We start from the raw sequence: 10297 nt of genomic DNA, 5'->3' as shown, positions 1-10297 counted from the left end.
TTGTTAATACAAAGATAGAACATTAGAATTTGACGAGCCACTTTTTACATAACATTAAAGAGCGAAAAAACTATGCGCCACAAATCCACTTGAACAACAAAGTAACTTAAAACCACACCGATCCTTAAACTTGCTTTCGATTTTCTAGTCTTTGACGTAAAATACATAGTCATGTTCGACGACTCGCGCCCACTCCGTTCCACGTCGGTCATGAACACTGCACACACAAGTTACTGAATGTATCTTTCTGCTGGACTTATTAAAAGGAGCTAAGCCATGAGTAAACTTGTCTTACAAACCTCCATTTTGTATCAGTGCGTGCCTATTGCGTGTTTTTCATAGTAAGGCAATCGTACTGAAAGCAGGTGGAAAACACTGCGCGGAGCAAGCCATCTGTCGTATACAGTCAGGTTAACAGTGGTTTTCCAGTTTTTTTGTGAAAATAAAAAAAAAATGAAAAAAATGCAGTGCCACCATCATTTATATGTCCTTCTGCAAACTTTACGTACTGTACTAAGTTCTAACTTGGTGCAAGAAATTCGTATGAGATTGTGCTCAAGTGCTTTTAAGCTGTTGTGTCATCAGCTTTTTTTATTCTTCCCAATTTTTTGTTTTATTTTTCTTTCTAAGTAAAAAATGTACCAAGCCGACCACACGGACGTGACATAGCCGATGATTTTAAAGCAGATGTTAGACATAGTTTTCATAATGCGACGTATTTTTTCCGGCCCCAAGTATACGTCCGTGGGGCAGAAGTGTTTCAATATGTTGACAGACAACGTTCTTTCGAACATGCAATTGTAAAGGCAAAAAAAATGTTTCTTGAACCATCTGTTTACAGTTTAATTATTCGTTTTGAAAAATATCTGGCGTTTAAAGTTGTGAATTATTTCAACTGTCGGTAAGAATTCAAGAAAAATTGGATTATTTCCCCTTTTTTATTTCAGGACTTAATTAGCTGCTTTTTAACACTCGGCTTCCTTTCAAACGACCAGAAATCAACAGTATTTTGATTCTTGTGGTTAACATTAAAACCATGATTATCCGAACAATATCACGCAGCATAAAGATAAACAGGAAAGAAACATCCTCTCCTACAAAGTTTTATGAGGCTGATTTATTCGAGAAATGTTGAAAACAAAACAAAAGGCAGAAGTTTATTATTTATATTTACATTTTAAGTTTGACATTTCGCAGTGATCCCACTTTTTGAAACTCGCTGGGTAAATTGTCAAAAAGGGAATCTGAACAACTTAAAATTTATAGATGAGTTTGTTAATTTTGATTTTTAGTCTTATTTAATCTCATCATGTAAGCAGCAAGGAGATTTGTGTTATCCTATTGTTTCAACTGGAAAAACAGAAAGATATTTGCGGTATTAGTTCATTTCTCTTTTCGATTGAGGACTGGTGTAATTGCGGTTAATTAATTTAATTAACGGCTTGATATTTTTCCTTCCTGGCCTGATATCGTTATTTATGCCATCAATGTTGTTTTTTGGCCAAATAAAGGCTTTGTGACACTAGCGCTCCTCTTGCAACAGCTATCTTTGTAGCATAGCATCTAAAAGATCCAGCTTTTATTTTTCTTTGTTTCAACGAGATTATTTTGCGACGAAAACAGCAACTGACTCTGTTCAGTAATTCGTTGTTATGCAAACACATCGTGCATCTGAATTTTCTTGCCTTGCCTTCCTGAAAACACCCCTTTTCCATGACCTCTGCTCTTGCGTGATGAAGGCCTAGAGACAGACAATTTGCTCAATAGCACGGAGAGCAGGGGTTGGCCACTGACTGATATGCCAGTCATAAAATGGCGAGGACCTTGTCTCGTTCAATCCCGGTTTCCCCCTAGGATCCTATTTTCCTTCCTCTACAAAACCCAACATTTCGAAACCTGATTGTATTCTCAGATTTTTCCCTTGCGTGATAGTTCTCGACAGGGAAACTGCTTTTAGAAATTAAAACATAATACTAATCTGTTGGAGTGTCTCAGTGCAAACACCTCATCTACTTGTCTTTTGTGTTCATGTAGTTGGTGATCACCAAAAATAATATATTTTCTCTTGCCCGCGATCATCTTAAATTTGATCTTTCTAGGCTTCAGTTCGGGTACGTCTTTCATCGTTATTTTAATTAAATATTTCAACGATGAATGACTATAAAGACATAAAAACTAAATAAAATAAAATTACGTAATTACATCACTGTGAAACTGTCAGAACGACTGAAAAAGACGGACGTGACTATAAATATGACATAGGGGCTTTCATTTGTTCACAACTCATCACAAAGTTCCTGAGGGTCGTCTTAATTAGTGATGTTGCTGTGGCTTTTCAAAGTTCCACAAAGTTTTGTGATTGTTCTAGAATTTCCAACAAAAGAATCCATGTTCGACTCGAGAGGGTGGCAAACCGCACGACATGAAAATCGTGATGCTTGTAGAGTAGAAGGAACATTCCGAAGTGATTTTCAAAGACAGGAGGACAAGAACTGAAAGCTAGAGGGGAGAGAAGTGTTTATCTGGTACGTAAAATATTTATTTTTTGAAATTTTTAAGTTCATTCCGTTGCTTTTTTAAGTAGAAAATAAGCCAGATTTCAAGTTTTATTGGCCTCAACCTTTGTGCTGCAATGAAAGCTAAATCAGTAAAAAAAAAACAAGCAAAGAGAACAAACGACCTAACCTGCAATGTGAAAGCGCGCGAAGCATTAGTTATCATCGATTTCAATGCTCGATTTTTTATATGTTCAGTGTTCAGTTAAACTGACTCTGATACTCAGCTGCACAAAGCCAACGAAGTTGCCGTCTTCCATCGATTTTGATTATGGTCTAAAAGCCTAGAGTTGTTATTCTGCTATTGATTGTATTATTGCATGAATATTGCATTTTTAGTGACAGCAGCGTAACCCAAGGCGACGTCGCAGAAGATTTTCCTTTTAGAGATAGTTTAGAGTACAATTCATGTGTTTGATATATCAGTTATGGGCCGGGTGACATGTCGATTGGCAGATTGGCAGAGCTATGTTACAGAATGTTCCGGAAAGGTTTTACGAAACCCAGAAGCGGATCCTTGTAAGAAATCGCCTTTCTTTAGTCAAGTTAGCTATGAATTGCTTTCACACATAAAATTTTTGTATTTTAAAATAGTTCCAGCGTGAAAAAATTTTTACTTTCCATCCCTCCCTAAGCAGCTTGCTACTCGTTTCCATTCTCTCTCCACTACATGTCCAATAAACAGCAAATGAGAACAAAAGCCTATAAGTGATGAGGACGATGATGGCTGTCAATCAAACAGTTTACAGAAAGCATAGTGATGCAGCTTTTTTTGCGTGATCTCAAATGAAATAATCATTCATCAGAAGAAACCGATGTATAGAGCTGATTAGCCACAACTTAAAAGATAATGACGTGACCTTTTAAGATGGCCAAGACAAAAATGGAATCTTGGGTTTGTTATCGATAGCGTTTTCGTGATTTCTCGCAAGACAACCCTAGCCACAAGATCTTGCACGTGTGAAGGGCTTCCCTTGCAGGTCAAAGTTTATGATAACACTTTTCATGGCTTGCACGCTAGGTCCTGAAAGACAAAAGAAAAGAGCAATAATGGACACTCGCCTACCATCTTGTGCAATGAGTAGCTTTAACTTCGAGGCTCCCAACACAGAGTTCTTCTACCCGGACTTGGTCCCAATGTACGGTAAGGCTTTCGATTCAGCTTAATTGGGGTGGTCTACTTAGCTTGCATGTCTGGATGTCGTTTGTAACCATTTAATATCTTTGATATTTCTCAACCGGGATAATCTTTCCTCGGTAATGCCTAAAGCGCTAAGTGGGTTTTGGGATTAGCCAATTTTTCTTAGTTCCTGTCAGGAGGCAGTTCTATTAATATTTAGACTGTGTGCTCACAAATGTAGCTATAGCTGTAAACATGCGTGGAAACATAATAGCATTCGTCCTTCGGTTTCACGATATTCATTTGTCTGTTTTAATGTACAATGCATTTAAAAGGCCATAATTTCCTTTAGTTAATCTGAGTGACCGTCGATTAAGTTGCAAGTTGTACTAGCACTGCTTGGGGGACCTAAAATATCTTTATTTGATCGAAGGGTTTGACATTATTTAGTCTAATTGACTTCCTTTCCTTCCCCTCGGTCCGGACAGTTTATATGAGGTGATATAGCCTGTGCCAAAACCTGTTATTTTTCTGTTGTTATCTCTGGCCTGGCGTAGTATTAATTTTCCAGTGAATGGAGTTCTGCCTAGTCGTTTTAACGCACGTTAAGCACAGCTGTTACCATTCAGCAGTTATAAAAGCTTGTAATCCACGCCTGGTGCGTAGATACGACTTTTTTAAAACTTGTTATTATCTTCAACTTGCAAAATATGTCACGGAATATCGATATTTAAAGACTGGCTTAATTCTTGTCGGCTTAGCATTATCCTCCCAGCTAAGCCACAAATAGTGGTATAATCCGTCATCAAAGGCTGGGGCAAGGTTTATGATTGTTAACCAAACTGTTCACATCATCGTATCAACCGATCATAAACGTTTTGCCTGGGAAAGAGGAAGGAACCTTTTGATACGTCTTTCTGATATTCATGGAGTTCTTTTGGCCAGGATATTCACTACCCTGTGTAGGGTGTTCCCAGTGTTTAATGTCAAGGTTTTTTGAAGGTAAATTAGCTTTCAAACTTGAGATCCCATTCTGAATTTTTATTTCTTAACCAAACATTCACATTACTCCCTGAGGGCTAAATTGTTTGAACCTCGTTGGCCGAGAAGGCATGTCTTCGCTCATCTTTATCCAAAACTTTATTAAAGTAAGGAAGGTTACTGTAGTTATACCATTCCAGCATATACTGAACTTTTAGCAGTGTTCACATCTTCCGCTGAGCTGTCTTGGATTTATCCAGACGAGAGATCTAAACAGATATGAATTTCCGCCCTAGAGAAATGAAGATCATGGCACGGAAAAATTGCTAAAGCGGAAACCACAGTTCTTTTTCCTTCTTTTTCATTTTTTGGAGAGCAGAACTGAATTTAACACAAAAGAAGAAATTTGCCAGGTCAGCAAGAGCTCGGGCAAATTATGTTTTAATTTGTTGGTGATTCGTGGCATAAAAATGCAATGCGTGGTGGAAGACTAAAGAATGTCCTATCTAATTTGTCCCTTAAAATGGGAAACAAGATCTGCTCGCCTGATAGCAACTGATTGAGTTAATTTCTAAAAGAATTTTCAATGATATCTAGTTAATGTTGTAACGTCTCCTTCAAAGGTCCTCCAAGAAAACAGCGGCGAGAACGAACCACCTTTACCAAATCTCAGCTGGAAATACTGGATGAGCTCTTCGCCAAAACAAAATATCCTGACATCTTCATGAGAGAGGAAGTGGCCATGAAAATAAACCTGCCTGAAAGCAGAGTACAGGTGAATATCACTAAATATCTACCTAGAATAACGTACGTAGCGTAATTATGATTAATAGCAGGTAATAACTCTTGATTTTTCGCGAGTCAGGGATTTCACCAGGCCTTGTAATACTGGTGGACAACAGTACAGCTGAGATAAAAAGTGGGAATCGGACTTCATGGAGTCTGTGAACAATGACCTTTTCTAATCAGCGCAAGGTAGCAGAGATTCAGGAGATGAATTTTTTTATATCACTTCAATCCCAAGCTAAAAATTTCAATTCTCCCAACCAAATGCACCGCTTTTTTATTTAATTTTATTTTTTTCCAATGATCGCTTTGAGAGTTTGGAGACACATCAAAGACAACGAGCTCAGCTCTATGTGAGTTTTTGCCATTCACCGTCAGGTCATCTGTCTGTTTTCATTGACAAAAAAAATTGATATAAAAAAGATGAGTCTACGAAATGGCAGAGACCTGCTTTCTTTCGTCTTGAACGTCATCAGGATTCTTTGAAAAACTATCTAAACAACTCATACCCTTACAATGGTCAATGAAACTTGTGACCACTTAGATTTTTATTTGTGGAGGGTCTTTAACAACTTTGTTGTAGAAGAACAAACCTATGGCCATCCCCATGTTCCACCTACGCAGTTTTTGGATGAAGGGAAAAAAAATGTTTTTATATTCATTGAATGCTTCTATTTTTCTGGCATTTCCAAGTTTAATACGCATCATTTACATCTGCATCAAGTAAGTCTGGCATCTAAATCAGTGAGCCCTCACAGAGACTTCTTCGGACACCTTCTAGAGTTTTACAACTTTTAAGAGTTCAAAAACCTAAAAAGCTTCTAGTGGCTTCCACGCAATATGCCGGCAGTCTACACGTAAATACAGTCAGATTTGTCCATATTTCTTTTGTATTTTGTTTATTATCCGACCGACCAACTCACCTCACCGAGTGACAGCGACTGCAAACGATTGGATTAATTCATCATCAAAACCGTTGTAATTCTTGTCCTAAAACGGTAGTTTTCTTACGGCGGTTTATTTCTGGCGTGGCTTAATGTCTGTTATCAACCATTTACAGTACGTTTTAAAATAGCACTGGTTATTTTGGAAAAAATTTGAAAATCGACTGGCATGGATGGAACTGTATATCCCTTTAGGGAGGGCTGCCATACAGAATTCCCTGCCCTGTTTCACATCTAAAAAAACATCCAGAGTTAATTTTATAAATTTAAAGTACAAGATAGGGTAAATATGGAATGTGAAACGTTTCTGACTGCACCAAACTGGACGTTCCAAAACCACAGCAAAATCTACCGCACGTACTTATCAACTTTTATGTACAAATAACCTTCCCTCGTCCCCCATCCCATGCAGCATGTTACTCACAGCTAAGACCCATTCTCGCGTGTGAAGTTGACAAATCCGACCGCAAATCCCCATGACTTGTTTTCAAAGGCGTCCCTTGGTGGACAAAACAAACCAGATTAGAGTCAAATTAGTGCGATTGGCAATGTTTAAGCGTTCAATTAATTACCCGCAAATTTATCAAAGCTTAACCCCTGGCAAGCCATTGTTATTTCCTTCTTGAGTAACAATGTGATCTCGTCAATGAAATGTTAGCGGCGTCGACAGATATGCACCACCTCTTGGAGTAATGTGCGCGATTCGCACGAAACATGTGTTACTGGAAAAAAAAAAAAAAAAAGGAAACCATTCGTTGTGATGCGCATCTCGATAGACAGTACACAGACTTTGGTGATCACGTTGGGCAATTTGACATCTGCAATGCAAAGGATTAAGAAATAGAATAACGTATGGCAATTTGGTTAGCGTGATCTTCTTTGTTAGTCAATTTGCACTTTGATAAGTTGAATGATGAGAAATGCACGCACGCGATGTATGGGTCCGGCACCAACGTTAAAATTGCTAGCTGCATTTTTTGTTTCTGCTTTGTCCGAGTTTGTGTGCATTTATATTTGAAAAAAAAATGTTCTCGTTGAACAAGATCTACTAAATAGCCTGAAAACAGACGGAGAGTTTAACGTTTATCTCGTGAAAAATCGAGATACGAGACCAAATCTATAAGTGGTTTTTTCTTACGTTCACACTCATCCAGATTAATGCCTCTTCTCACAGGTTTGGTTTAAAAACAAACGCGCAAAATGTCGGCAGCAAGACAAACAGACGGGAACCCAAAACAAGACGTACCCGGCGAAGAGAAAAAACTCATCACCGCTCGTACAAGATCCAGGGAAGCCAGCAAAGAGGAGCATACAGATATCTACAGCAAAGCCAGTCAGCAAGTTCAATTATAACACAGCAGCTTCATGGCCACAGCAAAGCACAAATACCCTGGAACAGAATATGCAAGCACTGGTAAATATCCAGAGAAACACAGGATATCAGCCCTCAAATGCGGTCAATAACACCATGATGGGCCCGTCCATCCACAAGCAAGATTTCCCTTATGCCAAAAACATACCAATGAATAACTGGATGTCAATCAATCACAACGTACAACCAAGTTATTTTACACCCTCCTTTATATGATATGCAGTACATAACCTAAATACCAGTGTAACAAAAATATTTAAATCTAAATGCAGAACTTTCATGTGCCATATGTAACCAGCACTTTTAAATTTCGGTTAGTTGTTTTGAACTGTACATTTAGTAGCCAAAACCACGTGAAAAACATTAATTGTTATCTACAGTAGAATGCATTTTGTAGACCCCATGTTTCAAAAACATCGTGCATGTTTTCTTGGTCTAGCCTTATGCTATTGTGTTGCTGTTGTTAGTGTTTGAATTAGACCCCAAACCAGCCTCTCGTTTGCACCCAGCCACTGCCATTGTTTTGTTCCCTTCCCTTCACTAAGGTGTGTAAAAAATTAATAGTACTTATGTTGTCTTATGGTTAGGATCGGCTAACGTTTTACTTCACGATAAATTTTGATGCTGATTTTACCAGCTTGTTCATGTACTTGCCTATGGAAACTGCAGTCAGATGAGAAATCAAGAGCGCAAAATTTCGCTTTACACTGTTATACTGTAGTCACAAGTTATTGCTATACAGTAAACACACCCAAAATTAATTTTAAAAACTCTAATAGACCGTATGAGAACACAATGTACTTTTTACGCGCGTAACCAAGTTAACAGAAAACAAACTGTTACCTACGAGGAATGAAAAGAAATAAAATTAAAGTTAACCAAACTGAGGGGTAGTATGAAGAGTTGTTTATAGCAGATCATTACAGCTAGTGGTAACGTCTTCGCTCAGAATCAGCTGTTAGTTTCAAAACAAACTGCTCTCTTGTATTGGTTCAGAAACTGACGGAAATGTTTAACAAGTGGCCAGTGAGTCATTAAACAGATCCCAGAAAATATTGTTTTTTGTACGCTGAGTAAATCTATCCTTTTCGGAGGTATAGGTCAAAATGAAATGCCCAGGCAATCTCCTTTTAAATTCCCGCACCAAAATAGGAATTTTTTTCCATATCTTCTGAAGGAGAACACGTGTAGTTGCCTTTGCCATGCCTTTCTTCTTTAATTTTCACTCGTAACTTCCTGGCATTTTTGTCCTTGTTCTAATTGCTCCTTTATTCTTCTTCTCAAACACGAAAACATTTTGGACGTTAAACCTGGATGAATGATAATCGAATGAGCTAGACATCATTTGTTCATCCGGTACCTGATACTGTGACGTGAATACGAAGACGTCAAAAAGGCTACCAAAGACGTACATTGTACCTCGGGGTGAAAGGGTCGGAATATCTTTTTAAGCTTTAGCTTGATGTGGACTTCTCTGTTGTTTGGCCTCAGGCATCACAGCTAGTGTCAAAATCATGGGAAGAAGAAGAAAAAAAATCATGGCTTTATTTGAAAGACATGTTGTTTCGTTTCTCTCGAGCAGCATTAGAGTAAAGAACAGGGGATGAACAATGCTATGTTTTTGCCTCAGGGCGGCGTAAAGTACAGGGATATAAATTAACTGCTGGAGTTTGACCAGTGTTTTAAGAAACACCGAAGAAGTGGAAAGTTGGAGACATCACTGGTCTTTTAATTAATTTAATTCTCCTTCCAAGCTATCTCTCGTGATTTTTTAAATGTAAAGCCAGCGTTTTTAGAGGAGTTTTTGTCGCTGAAATTGCCGCAAGTTCCGGTTATGACAAATACCGTCATCTGTATTAAGCATTTAATGATGTGGGATTAATTACAATAACACATTGAGGGAATAAAAGTGCGCTTATTCAAACAAATCATAATGATAATAAAAATTACAGTGAATATCAGATATGATCAACTTGTAGAAAGTGTTTCGAAGTCGTAGACGTTATTACGTGAGAGACTGCAAGTTCCCGTTGGTCGACTTCATTTCCGAGTGAGACGAATACGGATATAAACCTAACCAGTAAAGCACGTTCGTACAATTCTTAAGTTTCGTTTGTATTCAAACGGTGCCACAAGCTACTTAATTAGATGTAAACAGTTTCTGTGTGTATCAGAATTGCCTCAAACAGTTTTGAAGTGGTGATTGTTTTAAATAATAGAGGCTCTTAGTGTTTCTTCTCGTTGCCTAGAGACAAGGGCATGGACAGGAAAAAACAAGAACACGCTATAATGAAACAACGTCTAGCTTTAATGAATGCCTATCTTCGGCGTCGTTTATCATCAAAGAGGAGTATTGTATAAAGGCGAAATATACCACGACCTTAACCTCGTTACTAGATAAACCGAAATGCTGGCGGTGAAAACATACTTCAGGTATTGCGCACTTCCTTAAGTTTTCGGACATGTCCAAGCCAGCTATTCAATAAAATGTATCCAGTTAATTAATGACTTCAACAACTATAAACCGACAAGCTCTTGG

At 38.1% G+C, this 10297-nt stretch overlaps 2 protein-coding genes across 4 annotated transcripts in view; one reads left to right on the top strand and one right to left on the bottom strand.

Annotated features, from left to right (window-relative positions):
- The window catches only part of LOC145470825 (homeobox protein otx5-B-like), a 95996-nt gene that overhangs the window by 68273 nt on the left and 17426 nt on the right, over window positions 1–10297 (bottom strand). The window lies entirely within an intron of this gene.
- On the top strand, window positions 2329–10243 carry LOC145470823 (homeobox protein otx5-B-like). 3 transcript variants are annotated; one of them, XM_081454681.1, is made up of 4 exons: window positions 2329–2525; window positions 3577–3699; window positions 5280–5431; window positions 7561–10243. In XM_081454681.1, exons 2-4 carry the CDS (start codon window positions 3606–3608, stop codon window positions 7972–7974), a joined length of 660 nt encoding a protein of 219 aa, XP_081310807.1. In that variant the 5' UTR covers window positions 2329–2525; window positions 3577–3605; the 3' UTR covers window positions 7975–10243. The 3 variants fall into 3 exon arrangements, with proteins under 3 accessions (XP_081310807.1, XP_081310806.1, XP_081310808.1); XM_081454680.1 differs by lacking the exon at window positions 2329–2525 and having other exon boundaries at window positions 3441–3699; XM_081454682.1 differs by lacking the exons at window positions 2329–2525; window positions 3577–3699 and adding an exon at window positions 3719–4677 and having other exon boundaries at window positions 7561–10242.

The sequence above is a fragment of the Orbicella franksi genome, chromosome 15 (genome assembly GCF_964199315.1).
Source record: "Orbicella franksi chromosome 15, jaOrbFran1.1, whole genome shotgun sequence".
Lineage (NCBI taxonomy): Eukaryota > Metazoa > Cnidaria > Anthozoa > Scleractinia > Merulinidae > Orbicella > Orbicella franksi.
The sequence above is the reverse complement of the archived record's forward strand: the minus strand, read 5'-3'. Positions and strand labels throughout refer to the sequence as shown.